The 18,916-nt window shown below is 38.4% G+C and overlaps 1 protein-coding gene and 1 long non-coding RNA gene across 2 annotated transcripts; both read right to left on the reverse strand.

Annotated features, from left to right (window-relative positions):
• Positions 1-513: 513 nt before the first annotated feature.
• Positions 514-8,410, reverse strand: LOC131777526 (exostosin-3). The gene is made up of 5 exons (XM_059093834.2): positions 5,428-8,410; positions 4,110-4,237; positions 3,752-3,896; positions 2,526-2,654; positions 514-2,014 (listed from the first exon to the last, which is right to left on the reverse strand). The coding sequence occupies exons 1-5, from the start codon at positions 7,477-7,479 to the stop codon at positions 1,805-1,807; spliced, it is 2,664 nt and encodes an 887-aa protein (XP_058949817.1). The 5' UTR covers positions 7,480-8,410; the 3' UTR covers positions 514-1,804.
• Positions 8,411-9,035: 625 nt separating this feature from the next.
• On the reverse strand, positions 9,036-18,190 carry LOC136280892 (uncharacterized). Its single transcript, XR_010717461.1, has 3 exons — positions 17,468-18,190; positions 11,455-11,610; positions 9,036-10,767 (listed from the first exon to the last, which is right to left on the reverse strand). It is a non-coding gene; the product is annotated as an uncharacterized lncRNA (long non-coding RNA).
• Positions 18,191-18,916: the final 726 nt, after the last annotated feature.

The following is an 18,916-nucleotide window of genomic DNA, read 5'->3' on the forward strand; positions in this document are numbered from 1 at the left end:
TTTACATTTCTTCATTGGCATACGGTCATCAACGAGGTTTTCTGGAGCAGACGCCATGTATAAGGTGTGAGCATTGGTAGCACTAGATCCACCTATGTGGTAATAACAACGTTTGTGAACCTTGATGTCATGCCAGAAGGGTTATTTACACATGCTCATGAGGTACATCATGAGCAAGAGCTAATAGTTTTTGAAACCCACTTTGGTTGAGTACGAGTCTGTGGGGCAAGTGTTTTAACCCTTTAACTTCCATAATTTCTCCTTACAATATCTGTACAATATCAAACAGATAATTGATAAAAATAAACAAAAAATATCAATCATCAGACTGTCCGTTAAATTAACAAATTAACCTCAAATAAGAATTGTATGGCAGACAGTAAGGATAATTACTAATGAGATCTTGGGAGTGAAAGGGTTTAAAACAATAAAAATTGCTGTGCAGGGCAAAACCAAATTGAAATCTATTCATTTAATATTAAGGAAAACTGAATGAAAATTGTTCTTAGCTAATCAGATTTTCTCTTTATTAAGTTAAGTAAAACATAATCAAAAATTTATTGCAACTGACTGAGCTGGATCTAAAATCTTCAACTCTACCCTCACTTCTGTCAAGTGATACATATTTTGGTGTGGGAGCATAAAAAAAATAATCTTCACACATATATGGATGGACTTTTTCTTAAATCTGGATTGAAAATTTATATATATTAGATATGAAATATATTCAAATTATTTGTTCATACTTCGCAAACAATCTGTAAAATAAACATAATAAATAAATTGAAAATTCAAACTTTTTCCCCTAGTTTTTTTCCTTTTCTACACCCAACCCTCCAACTCAACAAGTATGTATCTCTCAACTTAACATGTTTGAAATTCATAATCATATGGATGAAATATTGTGAGTTTTTGGAAAAGCTGATATGGTGCAACTTTCCAGTCAAACAGCAGCTGTGCTGTGATGATAATGATGATGATAACAACATCTTCTTACAGTCTGATCTTTTTTGTTTTTTCCCTCATGTAATGTTGAAAGGTACATACTAACAACTCAATTGACTCAACATGCCACACTATGAATCTAGCCTTCTATATATTTTACCTATTTTTGTATCATAGAAATGTCTTAGAAATAACAATTAAAAGCTAATAAAACAAATCCACATATTGGCCTCTGGGTTACTGGTCAAAAAACATTTTGAATAACATTCAATTTCCACTGGCTAGTGTTTAAACATGTTTGATGAATGGATTACTGATAAGATTTGCTGACAAATATTATAATATAGTCATGCTTAACTCATAGTTCGTATTCCCAAGGGATGCAAAATCTTGTTTTAAGTGTTTCATTTACTGTAGTAACTTAGGTAATTCAGAAAACATAATAGTTCCTTAGACTATGAACAACAAAATGAATGGGTAAAAGAATATTCTAAGCTCCATCATAAGTAAAATCCCCAATGCAAAATAATAATGAATGAAAACTGTGCCCAAATTAATATGATCTTAAAAAAATAGTTTTGCTGCTGTTTCAACCTTTTACATCCATAAGGATATGGTAGCCCTTCAAGGGCCAATTTTTTAAATTTTTTTTTAGAGTCAAACTAAGCATCATTATTTTAACTAAAGTTTCCAAGAATTTGAAATTTTTGATAAAATACATCTTTTAATTTTCCCATATATTTTCTGAACATGACTCCTCTGTGTTTCTTTTATGGTCTTAGTCTCCACTTTCATTGCTACTGTGATAATTTTGTAGAATTGCTCACTAGCCTTTGCCCTAACCTAGCTAATTTATAATTTAAACATATTTAAAACACTTTGACTTGTCACTAGGAATTCTGGTTTTAAATAAGACAGAATCAGCCCTAAACTGTGATCTCAGCAGTGGCATGTAACCATACACCTTCACAAAGAAATTGATACATTTGCTGCGTTCCTCAAAGTGAGTTTTATCATTCCACAGTGACACAGGACAGTTTGGGCAGGAGAAAGTCCAACGTGAAGTCACCTAATAAGATACAACATTACTTTATAACTAAAAGCTATTGAGTGTTATAGCACAGCTACTGTTAACCTTTCTACCAGGACATTATTATTCATATTCTTCTCACTGTTATCTTATCATTTCTCACAATACTGACAAAGAGAATTTGTTTGACAATCACAAGTTTATTAAGTTTTCCATCATTTTCCTTATTCTCATGAGTTTCATGTTTGATTCAGCAGTGATGCTACAAGGATCGAGATATTAGACCTAAATCACTCTTAGAAGATAAAGGGTTAGGACTGATATACATTACATAAAATGTCTGCCTGTTTATTTTGACACCTGAAAGTCAGCCTACAGCTACAAAATATCTTTTCCAAGAGAGGTCCACAATGACATAAAACCATAAATACATCAACCAAATGAGTCAGCTATGTTCCAATGGAAAAAGCAGGGTTGCTACTGTCCTAGTTGAGCAGCTTGAAATTCTAATAAATCCCTCATCACAAACTCAACTCATCTGGTTACATACCTTTATGGGAGGTTTTCTTGTGATGTGAGAGACCAAGAAATTCATGGCAAGGTCCTCGCAATTCATGTATTCGTCAACTTTGTCTCTGATAATTTGTGGCATCCAATTTGTATATAAATAACCAAAATACTGAGAAGAAGAGAGAAATTGAATAAACATTTTCAAAATTGAGTGTTAAAAAATTATACTTCTCCTCTAGTTACTTTCTGCACACTTTTGGAGTAATTTTATAGTTACAATGGCCCAGCATTCTGGTAGGAGGTCAGCTCATATTCATCAGAGCTGCTCTGTGGATAATGTCCATCTACTTCAAGGTTGACCTTGTCTTCAAGCAAGGAAACACCAAGGGTCACAACAGAACACATGTGTCATAAATGACATCATTGGCTGGAGAAAACTAAAAAGGAAGCTGAGGGGTCTATGCAAAAAACTAATTATCAACAATAATAGTAAACCAAAATCTTTAGGACCCTTTTGATGTTATATTCAAATTGTACAGGTAGGGAGGATTGATGGGGCTCAATTTTGGGTTTTAACATTTTCATGTCAGTTTTAGAGAAGACTTGTGATAACATCTTCAAGATTACAATGTACCAAAATGTATGAAACATAGCCTCTCTTTGGCACTAAAACATACTTGCACATTTGTCTACAAACATTATCTGTTCTGAAAAGCAAACATTTTTTTTAAGAGCAAAATTCACAGAAAATTGTATGCTTAAAACAAAAGACAATGTTCAAGAAAAATTTACCAGCATATCCTCAAACTAATGGAGGGCTATTGTGTTTTTCATCTTTCAAATACATTTTGTATTTAGGAAAATATTTAATGTACAGACAGGTTTGTCTTTCCTTTGACACAACTACAAAATGCTTTTCCAACTTGATTGACCTTTATGAGGAAGACTTTTATCCCAACAGTAGGAATATATCTTGACTAAAAACTACCAAATATTCCACACTTTAATTGGGGGTAAATTTAGTCACCAGACACAATCAGACCAACTGCATGTAAGCAAAAATATTTGAAGGACTCTAAATACAATTAATTACATCAGGTCTTGGTGATCTATCATTCAAGAAGGCTGCTATATTTGGCTAATTCGAAAAAAAATTGACAACAACAACTTGTTTAACAAAGAAATGGGGAAATTTGACCTGATGCAGCCTTTCCCCTAGCTGGCAAATCCAATATTACTTGTCCAGAAGCATTTCCTCTTACTCACCTTGTGGTAGAAAGCTGCACCAGTGAGTATCATAGAAAGTTCACATGAATACTCTGAACTGTACAGCCACTGCTTGTTCTGAGCATCCCAAGCATGGAAACGTGCTGGGAATCCTACTATACGATCTCTTGCTTCCCTCCAAACTCTACAAAACAAGATTATTCACTTAATAATATAAAGTGAACTAACTTTTTCACACCCTGAGTGGCAGAGATGACAATTAGTTAGATGACAATCTGCATTATAACATGGCAACAGAAAGATGCTTGCTTACTGTCTCAAAAAATTCAGTTTAGAAAATTTTAGTTTGGAAACACTGAGCACTTCCATGATCTGTTAATAATAAATCTTTGGTCACCTGAATCCCAAGAGTATTTCATCAGGTCGCATTTCTACATCATCATCAATAGAAAAAATAGCATCTGTTTCTATAACATCATAAGGAATAAATCGATTGTTCAAACTGTTCTTTGCTACTTTAACAACCTGTTCAAAACATAAAAAAAGATAAGTACAGCTTATTAGTATATATGCACAAGCCTGCTATACTGAAATCTGATGCCTGTGGTACTATTCCCTAATAAGTGAATGAGTATGCTGACATTCTGTGGTTGTCACCAAAATAAACTAAAATTATGAGACTGTCTTGTTGTTAATTTTTGGGTAATTGTGAAAAACAGCTACCCCCACCGACAGTTAGCGAACTGTCAGCCAACTGTTGGCCAACAGCTTACTGACAGTTGGCCAACAGCTTTATTTCAGTTTTGCTGAAAAGATAACTTCCTGCAGGACATCTGTTGGCCAACTGTCTACTGACTGCCGGTTGACTGTCAGCAATCTATCGGTAAGGTGTTGGCAACTTGTCTGTAGAATGTCGGTAATTTTAGGTCAATTATTGCCTTGAAAAATTTATGATTTACAACCCATGATGATTGCATCGAAAAGATAAAATAAAACTCTGAATAGTCTCCAGCTCTTTTATGTTAGTTCAGCACAATTTCTAAGCTATTTCTCTCCTAACACTCACTTCAATTCCTAGCCCATTCACCATTGTGGATTTTTAACTTTAACTTTAACTTAACTTTGCCCCAATCCCCCTCTTGCAAGTACAACTGAGGGCACATTTCTGGGGCACTTGGGTTTTTTACAACACTTTGTAACACCTGGAGCCACAATTATTTCTCACAAGTTTTCCCCTTACTTCAACCTCCACAACCTGGGCTACATCCACCTCATGGTCAACCACTTGGAGACCTTTGCCAATCCTTATAAAGCATACATGTGCAAAAACGCACATGTGTGCTTTCATCAGTTTTGTAAAATGTAAATATGGTGTCTAATAAAGCTATTTCACTGCCTGTCATTAACCTGTTGGTTACCTGTCGGTGGCCTGTCAGTTTAGTGTCCGCCAACTGTCTGCTGACCATTGGCCGACATTGATATTACAACAATGAGACAGTCACTTTTTTTCCAAAATCTTTTTAGCTTTGACTGTATCAGAATCAGTGTATGTAGCATTGAGCACCTCTTGAATTAAATATCTGTCTAGTATTAAGCAATAAGCACTTGGTTACTATCTTTTAAGCAATACTGATATAAACAATTGATAACAACTTAAAAATTGGCTGACTGATAATCATTAAGGAATAATTAAAATAATTCCATCATCAACTCACATGAACTGGAACCCCAATATCAGGCCATCTAAGGGACAAAGATGGCGGCTCAGGACTGTTCCACACAACTACTACTTTATTAAGATACTGCAGCCCAACAAGACGTTGAACTGCTTCAATAAGTACTAGTTCCCTCTGATATGTCAAGATGACCACTGTAAACTGTTCTACTGGATGATTTCCTCCCAAAGCTTTACTAAACTCTACACCTGCCCCACCCATCCCATCACCAATGAGTTCAAACTCAGTGCTTGAATTCTTGAAAGGTGCTGATGATGGCAGGACTGGAGCAAAGGGTGTACTTGGATACATTCTAAATGAACCCGGAGGGTAATTCCATACATTATAGGCATCGACAATGGTCATTGTTAGATTCCTGATGAAAGTTGGAGACACTTGTGGTAAGCTTATTAGTGCATCTGGATCTGGAGGACTTGTTAGTGGTGGATTAGATTCACCAAAAACTGACACTGTTGGCAATGCAGTCACAGGATCAGCAGGAATTGACAAGCGTGTTCTTAAGGTGGCTAACACTGTCTTCAAAATAGCATCAGTTGTTGAAAGATATGTTTCCCATAAGAATCTTCCTTGACGGCGAAGGTTTAAGATATCTTCATTTGTTATAGTTCTAAGTAAGACATTTAGTTCTGGTAGGCGAGCTTGAGTCAGGATGATAGCTGCTTTCCGCCAATCAATCATATCATGGAAAGGTAAAATAAAGTCATTGGACAATATGACTGGTATAGCTCCAAACTGTAAAGCTTCCAACAGTCTAACTTGCATATTGTCCCAACTTGAGCCAACATGATTTGATCCCACTATTAAAGCAAAAGTTGATTGTCTCAGTATCTTTGATCTGTTTTCATGGCTACCCCATAATAACCAATCACCACTTTGCTCTGAGCTTAAGAATTCAGATTTTGATAAATACAGTTCAATGAACAAGTCTCTGGCCTCTTTGGAGATTTGATGAAGTTGATCACGTAAAATTGTCATTGTATTAGTTAGATGATCTTTATGTACACCCTGAAAACTTAATAAAAATTTTCTTCTAGCTGGTAGGTGTAAAGCAGCAAGATGCCAAACATCCCCAGTGCTGGGTCCATTTGATGGTGGTACAACAATATCAAAGCCATAGCGATATGTTCTATCTTTGAAAAATGTTGATTGAGCAATTAAGGCAAGGCCTGTGTTGATGCCCAGAGAGAGAATACTAGTAGAATCCCTTACACTTGTTCTTATGTGGAGAAGTAAATGATTTTTACCATTTCCTCTCCAGTAAGGCAGTAAGTGTAAATCATTCTCCAGTTCACTCTTACTCTTTGAATGCCGACTTGCTTCGATTGATCCAACAATGACTATGTACAAGCAAGCTTTCTCAGGTTCAACAGTATAATAGGGATTTCCCTTTAACAGCTGAAAAATTTCCATCCCACTTGAATCTGACAACAACTGGCCGAAAGGCTGCTCATAGACATACACTGGAAAACCTGAGCCAAATGGACACCTTGAGAAATCAAAGCAGTTGTGTAGGTGACAGTTTGATGCAGTACTTTGGTGAAGAAGTAAATCACTGCTCTCTAAATATGCTACATCTAACTTGTGCGGTAGTTTTAAATGTGGTAGTATTGGACAGTCATTAGCCCTTCTTTTAGCAAGTTTAATTAATTCAAGTTCCCTTTGTGCCCGAGCCACATCACGCTGATAATGTTCAGCTTGACTCCTGTAGGCTTCTGCTGTTTTAGAATAATTGGAAATGATTCGTAAAATCCTGTTCTTTTTACCTTCCAGCTCTCGTAATTCATTACCCAGAGACAATTTGATCCTCTTCAGCTCGTCAATTTCGTATTTCAAATCATCAATCCTGTCTAGAATTGAATCAGCCCTGTCAGCGGGTCTGTCTAACTTTATCGTTCGCGACTGAAAACTTTGTCGAGTCTCTTGAGCTAAATAGTAATGTGTTATTAGCGGTACCACGAGTCCAAATACCAGAAGGAATGCAACTAGTCGCCCGAGCGACAAGTCTTTCAGTTTATACATCAGGATGTGCATTGTAGCATGAAGTTATTCCTTCTTTCCACACGAAATAAAGTTTCTTTGTACACTGGTGGAAAAAACCTGGGGCCTCATTGATGACTAATTTTTTAAATGTGCGCCGTAATAGATCCCAGTTGTTCGACTGAAACGTGATATTCCTGTAACATTGAGCTTACAACCTTGAATTGCATTACTGCATGTATCCGTCAATCTTTCCAAAAAAGCAGGAATGAGGGCCCAATTTTTTGAATCAAGTACGACTCAAAATATATTTGAAGAGCAAAACACTTTCCCTTTCCAGTGAAACAGACTCAAATTACGTCTACAATCCAGGAAATGCCATCCAAGATCCAAGATCCGCTAATGCTCAAAATCAAATTGAAGTTTAAAGTTGCGAGCAATTCCACATTCTGTCGCAGTTTCTCATCAGATAACTGCCAGCTGCTCCATTCGCAATTTTTAAACACTAGCTGGACGATATAAACTTCACTCACCGACCACTAAGTGTTTGAGAGTACCGGAAAACAACGAAACAGACAATTTCAAAATAGCGCGAACGACGACGTGATGTGAAGGGCCGTGATAGACTGGTTCAAAGTTTTCCCCAGAGTGAGCTTGCGTGATTGGCCCATTAGAGATTGCTTGCTGTCAAAACTAACAAATACTCGAAACATTCTTACTTGCTGGGCATCATTTCCTTTGTTCCACAAACAGACTCTTCTGTTCAACAGATCTACTTAAATAGAGATGAGTTTCCATTATTTTCTGCTTACAATCAACAACGGAGATTGTACATTAGTGCTGATAAGGGCTTCATGAAGTTTTGTTGTATGTAAGTATTATGGTTCCACTTTCGGCGGGTTTGGTTTGATGAAATATGTGATCAGATCGTTATCAGGAATATTTAATGAGTGTTCATTCTCTTTCCTCTTTCTTTTCCGGCCGAGATTTTAAAAACATTTCCTATGTGTGAATTCCCAGCGCGTCTCACGGAACTACAGAAATCGGGTGAAGTAAGTAACTTGCTGCCCAGGCACTCCCGTCAGTTTTAGCACAGGAGCGTTGCGGGTGGCGAACGCATGGCATTGTTTCCGTAATGCAAGCAGACAAAAGAGAACGTCTACACCTCAGATCGACACAGTTCGCGCCAGTCTCACGGTCGATGGAGAGTTCGGGAGGAGCGAAAAACGGCGCCTGTGTGAGAACAATGAGAACTGCAAGACACCAACTACCTTTCCGCACTTTGTGTAAAGGTCAATTTGGGAAGGCTAATGAACGAGCGGACTCGGCTGCCACGCCTCAGTTAACTAAACTGAATCAAGATCGTTAAATGATAAAGCCAAGAACTGAGATTTGGAGAATAATGAAATAATGCTTGGTGAACTTTCCGGCAAGTCTTCGGCATGTGTGCGGTTTCCGCTCATTAATTATTCGCCAAAATGACCAAGAAAAAGTTATGTGGCTTGGTAGGCAGACGCCATACTCCGCAAACAAACAATATTGCGACCTCAGAATGCTGCAAACATCTGAACCCACAAGAAAAACATTGGCAAAAACATTTGGTCGTCAAAGCTTCTTCTATTACGAGCCACATGACATATATATATATATATATATTATGTGTGTGTGTGTGTGTGTGTGTGTCTGTGTCTGCGAGTCTGTGTGTGTGTGTTAGAACCAAGATTTAATTTTAGAATCAAGAAATTAATCTTTTCAGATTTCATGACATCACACGAAAACCAAGAATACGGAAAGTCAAAATCTCGAATAGAAAGCACTAAATGTTGATTGTTTCACTTTTTCGTCATGTCGAATTTAAAACTCAATAAGTGCTCGTTGCTGGCTTTGAAGCATTACTTTGCTGACTGTGGCTTAGTCAAGGGTTTTGTGAGAGACAATTTAGGTGGTCAGTAGTGGGTGAGTATTTTAGAACTAAGAAACGCCTGAACTTTGTGACGCCTCGTCACACTCAAGGGACGTGCCTTTTGTGGGGTCTGGAAATGTTCCCTCACAGTCAAACCCCCCGGCTTAGTCTGTCTAAGTAATCCGGCGGCGCTCCATTCATTCTTTCACACCGTCAAATACAGATTATAGTTTATGGTCCTCATGGAGGCCATGAGAAATCGGAAAACATAACGATTAATTACTGGGAAAGGAAACATGATGCTTCGCTGTAACTGGCTAGTTTTCCACTGTGCATTACGCAGATGGGTTCCGTTCGCAGTCTGCTGTTTTACGGCTCTTCTGTTGATGTGTTTCTGAATCATAGGTATCCATACTACTGAGATTTCTATTGCAATGTTATTGCTGTTGGGGTGATGTCTCTTAGTGAATCCCCTCCATTAGCCTGCGTTAGTAACAATGGGGATCGCCATCAGTGTTCTAAACTTCGGTCCGATGCGTGTGTGTCCACTTTAGTGAGCTTTCTAAACACGGCCGGGAAAAGTCTTAAGCGAGTTTAGAATGTCACTATCCTGCCTCTTACTTCTGTCTTGCATACACCTCCCAGAAAACCACGCCAAGAGAGGATGAGGTAAAGGTGTCTTGGGTTAAGTTTGCAGCATCTTTCGGCCGCACTACGTCTGATCACTGCGTATTCTCCGACTTGAAAACAGTTCGTACGCCCTGTTGATGTAGGAAGGGGAAAAGTTGCTCAGACAAACCGTTAAAATTGGCAAAAGCAGACCACGGTGTATTCCGTGCAGAATCCTGCGCAGCCATGGAAAAGTAGCCAATCACAGCGCAGCATTATGCTAAGTAAGGTGATATTTATCCAAGTGACATAATCGCCTAAATAAAACTAATTGAAGGCAGACAAAAGTTGCGATCCACTTCGGAAGTGACCACCCGATGAGCAGTACTGTAATATGATTAACTTCTCACTGGGTTTTGGGATTCCAAACAGTAACCAAATCGTTTTGAATTGTCTTTAAATGTGCTTGAAATTCGGGGCAAGGACACTGCACAAGTAAAACCACAATACGCCATAACAGTTTCTTCCCTCAGTAGTTAGTTAGTTTTCATTATGCCAGCTGGCATGTAGGACAGCAACGAAGGTCTTCTACTCCTGGTTGTTCTTTGCCAGCTTGATGATGGAACCGCAAGTGTTTTTCCAAGCTTTCGGTTTTCTTTGCCCTGTACGAAGCCAGGTGTTCTTGAATCTGCCACAAGTGCTCTCTTCCTCCTCCCTTAAGGTGTCCAGTGGAGCGCCTCACCGTCGCGTAATGCTATTCAGTTCATGCCAATCAGGTCATGTCTGACCACTCTCTACCGCCATCTGAGGAGGATGGTTCCAATGTGCTCCTGCCGACACCGAACAAACTCTTGGTCGTTGGAGATAGTGAATAAAGGGGGTAAGTTACTAAAGAAACTGTGGTACTACGTCGGTGGAAGAGTATAACAGGTAATTTGGTGATAACAAGTGAGTTGAAAACGTAAATTGGCCACCGTAAAGTGTTAAAAAGCTGACGCCCTATCGCTCTGACGAAGGGCTAACGTTCGAAACGTCAGCCTTTTGACTCTTTACGGTGACCAATTTACGTTTTTAACTCGGTTGTTAACACCAAATTCCCCATTGGAGTGTTTGGCCAAAAAATTTCCCTTTCGTCTGCGTTTGCACAGGATACCCCTCATCAGTGCCTTATGTCTCAATCATCCTCAGACTTAAGGTCTCAGTTGCTTTCTTAGCAGTTATCAGAGTGAACTTTTCACTCATATCAAGTGGCAGAGGCTGTTGAACTGTGTTTTCTGATACGTTTTCCTTTTCCAAGGCGCAAGTCAACGACAAGTCGTAATCAAACCTCGTGTCTGTATGATGCTTTGCACCCACACGGATGTTGATGGGCTCGTTAAATTCACTTTCTGGAGGTTTGCGATCCATTAAACTATAAAACTGTGTTCCAGGAGGAACTTTTTGCGACCAAAGTTCGACCTGGCTTAAACATTTTTCTGTGTCTGTGAGGCTACGATCAGCATACCCGCTAAACTTACTTTCTAAGCCTTCTATGCGCGAGACTCGCGGCCAATCCCTTCGGACACCCCTACAGGAGGAGTTTATGTTCCCCTTAGGGATCGAGGTGTTCTTTTACCGACGACTTTGTTGTTAAAACCCCCAAACTCTTCTCTCTCTTCTCCTTTTGTTGGCTCCTGAAAAGAGAAGTGTATTCGCTCTATCTCAGGAAACATGGAAATTCTTGGAAAACAAAGAGGGCTGTTTCTATCGTGACTATTTTTTAAGTGTTTAGCCTCAGTTTTTTTAAGCTTACTTTTCCTTTGGAGTAATAAGAAACAGGACTAAGATACGATATGCTGCCTTTTGCAAGTATCAGGATCGATAGCTATAGCAGTTTACTTGTCGTGTTCCTTTTAAAGTAATAAATATTCGTTTAATGATACATTTCCCTTTACGACAAAGGGTTTCACCTCAGGATGTAAAAGTCACTCGCTATTTTTTCGTGATAGTTGCTGTTTTCATGTTTGATATCGTTGTCGTCGTCGTTTTCAACTCTCTTGACGAGATGAAGATAGGAAATGGTAGAAGGGTTAAACAGAGGGATGAAGGAGAATACGAGGTAGAAGAGTTAAGAACTGAAAAAGATAGAAGGAAGGGAAGTAAGGGCAAAAGAAGAAAGACTGAGAGAGAGAGAGAGAGAGAGAGAGAGAGAGAGAGAGAGAGAGAGAGAGAGAGAGAGAGAGAGAGAGAGAGAGGGCAGAGAGATTGAGAGGAGAAGGATAAAACAAGGAGAACAAGAAAACGAGGAAAAGGAGATAAGGAAAAGAAAGTAATAGAATAGTTGGGTTCTTCCTTTCCCCATCGGTTTTTTTTTACTTTCCTCTTCCTCTTTCATCCCTCATATCATCCTTCCCATTCTCTCTTTCTCGATTCTTTCCATCTTTCCATTTTCACCCGTCCTCCTCTTGCTCCACTCTTTAATCTAAGTAGGGCCCTACCGTCCCCCCCAGGGTGAAGCGGAAGGGCGGATACAACGGGGGGGGGGGGGAGGTTGGAGGGTACGGCTGCTATCCACTCTTTCAGGAGCCCGTTATCCGGACTCCTCCATCTTCCATACTTACCCTTTAAGTCAACCCTGTCCCGTGCCTTTTTATCTTCAGAAGCACCTCCCACGGGGTTTTTCGCGGGCGCTTACATAATGGCCAATCATAAGAGAGCTGTGGTCCTCCATTGTTCACGTCACATGCAGGCCGCACGAAAGTATTTCAATAATTGCGAAAAGCGCGGAAAGTTTATCATTTTTTTAGGTTGTTATGCGAACGTCAGCGTGTTTTCGCGGGAAATTAAAGAACCCCCCACATATCTCAATTCTAAAAATAAAAAGATACGGGACAGGGTTGACTCAAGGGTGAAATTAGTATGGAGGCTCCGGATAATGGGCTCCTGGGTAATGGGCTCCTGACTCTTTCCATTAATTGTAATTTCTCCGCTTTTAACCTTCTCCCCTCACAAACTTGAATAAAGGGCTGTAAAAAATTAAGGAAGAGAAATAACTAAAAGGCGATTTGGTTTACCTTATACTTTTCTTTACAATTTCCCACAATCAAAAAATAACTAACCCTTTAACCCCTATGAGTGATTAACATTTAATTTCTCGCTACATAATCACTACTGAAGCAAACATTGAGAATACGGGAAATGACCACCCACTCAAGAAACTCATGATTGCTGAACACATTTTAAGTTAGCGCATGTTTTGACTGTGCCTGCATACAAAGCCCTGCTAAATGGTCCACTGCTGTATCAGAGCCTTTAATCTGAAGACAGAAAAAAGGATGGTGGTTATTTGATCTTTTTAAGTACATTAAAGCAGTCATGAACTGAGCAGTGTTAGGTGTAAATTGTAAATTAAGAGAGGAAAGGGAAACCTTTCTTATCTCAGCGGCCTCCGGCCAAAAGTGATTTCCTAAAAAGATGCTTCAAACGGCCCATGAAGGCTAACATATATCACAAATGCGTCTATTAATATTTCATTTAACTCTATTGAAATATTCACACCGAGATGTAATTTACATATGCAATTTTCAGAGCTTTATTCATAACCCTTATAGATTTTGTTCGTCTCATGTCAGCAATTATTAACCACGAACACATAGCGTGGTCTGACTGTGGTTGACAGTTTAGTTGTTGATATGTGCGCAAAGGCCAACACACAGGTAGGCGGACACGGTTTTCAGCTCACACATCACGTGGAAAACTAGTTCCTTTCTCCTACACTTTTTGGTTTTGTTTAGTTCACATAGAACTTTTTATTTTCTAACTCGACGTATCACGTTTCAGTAAACCTATCACAGATGATCATATGGCCTTGTTATTTAGGTTTCGACTCTAAAGATCGCAATGATCAGGAAGCAACAGAACAGAGAACTTTATAACGCCTGGCATGAAGTTTGGCACGTTTCTTTGGTTTACATACTGTACGTGTCAAAACTAAACCACAATTGATATAAACGTAACTGCCAAGAGATGATATTTTAGGTGTATTGGTCAGGAACTGGTTAAAAATAATCACAAAGTCTAGCACGTTTCTGTGGTAGGAAAAACTTTACGTGTCTGAATTCATGTTTAACCATAGACAGACCACACTATGTGTTTGGTTGATGATTGTTAACACGAGACGAACAAAATCTATGAGGATGGTGAATAAAAGTACTTTGGTTAAAAGCAATTTCGTAAAAAAAGATGCTTCAAACGGCACATGTAGCGAAAAAAATACCACTAATAAATTGATTAGTATTTCATTTCACTTTACTGAGATATTCAGTCTGAGATATAATTTAGATATGCAATTTTCAGAGCTTCATTAATAACCACCATAAATTTTGTTCGTCTCATGTCAACAATAATCAACCGCGAACACATAACGTGGTCTACCCGTGGTTTAACAAAAGCACAATCAACATCAGGTTCAAAGTTTGTAACGTGAAAATATGCTGCTCTTTTAGTCTTTTACTCGCATCACCAAATTGAAGAAAAACAAACGGAACACGCGAAGTGTCTATCTTACAACCGTCCTTTAAGAGGCAGCTTTTTCAGCTTAGCTTGTAATTGAGAGAAATTGAAGAGGAGCATCTGATGTCCCACTTGAAATGAAAAATGATTAACTATGATGGATCAAAATCTGTGGAAACTTCCTCAAACGCATGCGCCGGTATCTTAACTTGTAGAAATACCTAGAGCTATAATTTGGCGTATAAATACTAATGTAGAACGAAGGCTACTGCTAACTCAAGACTTGGACCTTCTACAAACTAGTTGTTATAATTTTAATAGGGTCTGATAGTGTTACTCTACACTAAGACTGAAATGCTTGTCAAATATTTAAAAAAGTGAACAAAAGTTTCCACGTTTTGCTGCCTATTTAATCCTCAGCGATTAAATAAACGTGCTGGACGTCATCTCGAGCTGTTGTTCGTCAGGTCTGCGACTGGCACATATCAACAAACGTTGAATCTAAACTGTATTCATTTAGGAAATTCACATACGTGACCCGGATCGTTTTAAATTTGTGGTTTTGTAAGATCCGGAAATTATCGCGGAACGTGCAACTTAAAGATGTTTCTTATGTAACAGCGGAGAATAAATGAGGAAAAATAATGGAAGCATAGAAATTATGTGAAGTTTGAGTGAAAGATTTCAAAGGGAATTTTGCAGAAAGAAATATTTATTTACTCTTTATCGATCGTGCTTGTTAAAGTGGCAATCCCACGACCCAAGAGGACGACCAGTGGCCTACATCCACTCGTCTTGATTGCATTTGTTTGGACAAGAAGCAGTTTATGACTGCAACCACAGGATTTTGCTTTCGTGGAAACAAATCAGCTGAAAACCCAAGCGGAAAACTCACGTAAGATGCAATCGCAGCGAAGTATTTGCTTCATCTTGTTCGCTTTAGACTGAACAAGTACTATACCGAACTCGAACAAGAACTTTCAATACTATTGGAAAAACCCTAGAATGAGAGAGTAAACAAAATAACATTATATCCTTGAAACATCAATGCAGCTCTTTAGTTTAGCAGACCTTCCGCCATCAAACCGGAGATTAGAGATGAACCAAATATAAATAAAAGGTTGAAAAATGAAACTATTCAGCCTCTTTTCCATATGATCGCCTGTATGTTCATCTATATAAGACCCTTGAGTCAGTGATCGTTTGACGTGGTTCAGGGGGCGATTATTTAAAGAGGACGGGAGGGGGCGAGGTTGAGCGTTCACCTTACAACAAGACTCAACAAAGGACCGTCGATTTTGCATTGTTAGTTCCTGAACATATCATTATTAGACCCAAAGAATGAAGGATCAAAATCTTTTTTAGGTTTTTTATGTGACAGCGAGAAGCGTGCTTTTCTGCAACTTCTCAATCTTTGGTTAGGGCAAAGCCGAACGCACAATGACATGCTGATAAAAAGTGATAATGAAGCAGGAGCTTTGTTTTCTTCTGTCATTATTTAGATAGTTTGTGTACATCTTCAACTACACGTATGCACACGATTTTAACATCAGACCACAATATTTCTTCCTAAAATGCTTAAACTACAGGCCAAAGCAAGAAACAGTGATCGTGACTATAATGTTGTATCCAGTAAAGACCATGATGCTGAGGTCTGTCACGTTTTTTTTAAGTCAGACAGACAACAAAGCGTGCTCTACCCCTTGAGCTGATATTGTGTGATAGAGCAGTTTTTTTGAATAATAATTACGAGATCAATGGGCTCTCATTCATGTGTGGTGTTAATTTGGCTCTAATGATGATTTCGTTGACAAGCACGTATTCAAACGTATCTCCTGTTGCGTGAGCCCTATCCTTGAGTTAAATGAATTCTGAAAGTTTAACAAAGCTCGCTTTCTTAGCTTCAAGTGCGATTTAGAGAGAACAATGTATACTCAGGACTAAAAAAAATATCACCGTTTTCAAGGGTTCTTATCGCCTTGTGTATGAGTGCGGTTTTCCGCAAACACCTCTGTGGTTAAAGTAAAGTTGGTTTTTTTCTCCTTTACAACCAATCTTTTTTTTTCTTTTTTTTTATGTTTTGCTGGTGAAACTGAAACTGAAAACTCAACATATGATAAAAACAATTTTCCTTCCCTGGCTTTAACACATGAAAAGCGTGAAAGATCGTCTAGATGGTGGAAATTGAGAATAGACTTCAGCGAGCTCAAGGATTATGAATTTCAATTTCTGTTTTGGATCTTTTAGTTTGTATGCATCTAAAGTTACTGACGAATACTTTTTCAGTCCAATAAAATTATCCACCAAAAAGAGACCTTTCGAAGAGTGATGTTTCTCTCAATGGAATTGCTCAATCTAGGAGCTCATAATGGGCTCCTGGGAATTCTCATTTTCTTTCCTTTACTAGTTTTAAGAAGAGAAGACTTTTAACACCAGCAATTTTCTATTTTTAAGACAAAAATTAAGCTGATAAATGAATGCATATGTGTAGGCCATGAGCACGAGTTCCACACCCCTACATGTGACTGTCTACGATGAAAAAGCCGGCCGGCACTTTGTCACGGATAAGTTTTTGCGATTTACAAGCAATCAAAATGCATGGCGACAAAATTATTTCCCAGTCTTATAAGAACATTCTGACTCGAATTGGTTCGTTTGATCTTTGATCAAGGTGAGAGCTGGAAAACTTTGTAATTACAGTTTTTAGCTGGTGCCGCTGTGTACGTGCCGAGAGTACGTGACTGCTGCCAAGTTTAGGTACTATACATAATTATGCGATTTCATCGAAGACAAAAGAAACTCAGACAAAATTGACACCACTAAGAAAAGCACTGTTTGTCTCGAAAGAAGCAGTGAAAATCTGCCATAGCTCTAGCCGCCAAAATTAGAAACAACGTTGTGCTAGTTTTAGCAGAGAACTTTGCATAAACAGGAACATCAACTACCAAGACAAGTCATATGAACATCATCTTAAACACGTGTAGATTTTACACAATCGACCAATTTAGATCCTTGATTTCATTCAAGTGAGTATCTTACCTTGACATCTGATCGCTTAAATGCAGATTCAAAACCATAGCCCTCATCGATTGCTTTTCTTCCTTAAATTTTCATGTCGCCCTACTGTTTTTGATCGGAAATGTAGTGTCCAGTCTCTCGCTCTGTCCCTCTTAAGCCTGTGTTATTTTTAACTTGTCTTTTCCGTTTAATGTTTGGTGCTCATTTCGTAAAGTTTGTTACCTCTTTCATGCTCTTAACTTCATAGAAATAACGAAATTAGCTCGAGAAAAAAAACGTAAATGTCATCCACAAGACATGTGATCTACTACACTAACCATGAGACCCCTACCAGTCGAAACAGCCACAATGAGTAATACATCACAATCAAGTTCTCGGATTACAATACTGGAAAAATACATTATGTGAAGAGATCTTTTCGTATTAGGCGAGATGCCGACAAAACCATGTCTAAAGCTTGTTATCTTCGTTTGTCTAAAAAAGTACATTACAGAGACAAAGAACGACTAAAAAGTTGCTAGGAGGCAATTCACAAGGGATAGAATTTGTTCTACAATATCTATCCTGTGAACATCACATGACATCTTATCACTGACACTCAGAGGGGCCTGTTTAAGCATAACTGTTTGAAAAACAGTATGTACTCTATGAAATATTGCAAGTAAAAACCAAGTAAAACTGAAAATTTTAACATAAAAACAGGTTTCCTTAGCCTTTTGTTTGGATGCTTGTTTTTTCAGCCGGCGCGGTACTCTGTTTTCAAGAGCCGTAGGAGCTATTTTAAACACCGGCTTTATTCAAAGATCTGTTGTGCATTGTTTTGCTCCTTTAGCGGAAGGAACACACCTCCAACGTAAGCCAATCAAATCCAACCTACTTAAGTTGTTTACGACTGTCGCCGCATTGAAATATTTCCTATAGCTAAAAAATCACCCTAAAATGATGTATTTCCTAAACATTTATTCGAATTCATTCACACTGTCTCTGAAATATCTTCATATTGCCGAAAAATAGGCCGAAAATTATTGGGACATGACTAGAATAAATTATCAGTGTGTCTGGGTCATTACAATTTATTCAAATGTCATATCAAACCACGATTGATTGACGGAAAACAAAGACGATAATATTGCGAGGTATTTAAAGCAACCAATCAGCGATCGTATTACATGTTAAAGGGCAGAGGCCTCACAGGACAAAAGTTAGGATTCGAGATAAACAACTCCGGCGACAATTTGTATTATTATTATTGTATTAACAAGATGAAGCAAATGGAAATTTCACGTAAATCATTCTCCAAAAGTGCTCTCAAAGTTGATAATTTTGATGTTCTTGCACAGACAAGTCATTTCACATCGCATTTTCAACTTTCACCTCTCGCACGATTCTTTCGGCACGTGCAGTCGAAGCCGCATGGTTTATTGGCCAAGCGCCAAGTAAGCGATCACGCGAATGAGCGGAACGAACCCG

The sequence above is a fragment of the Pocillopora verrucosa genome, chromosome 5 (genome assembly GCF_036669915.1).
Source record: "Pocillopora verrucosa isolate sample1 chromosome 5, ASM3666991v2, whole genome shotgun sequence".
NCBI lineage: Eukaryota > Metazoa > Cnidaria > Anthozoa > Scleractinia > Pocilloporidae > Pocillopora > Pocillopora verrucosa.

Bases quoted from the DNA above. Each gene is read 5' to 3' on its own strand.
- LOC131777526 (XM_059093834.2), bottom strand. From the start codon at position 7,479: ATGCACATCCTGATGTATAAACTGAAAGACTTGTCGCTCGGGCGACTA. The intron at 2,655-3,751 runs GTGAGTAAGAGG...TCTTCTTCTCAG, and splicing joins GTGCAGCTTTCTACCACAAG to TATTTTGGTTATTTATATAC. The intron at 2,015-2,525 runs GTATGTAACCAG...GTATCTTATTAG, and splicing joins CAAGAAAACCTCCCATAAAG to GTGACTTCACGTTGGACTTT.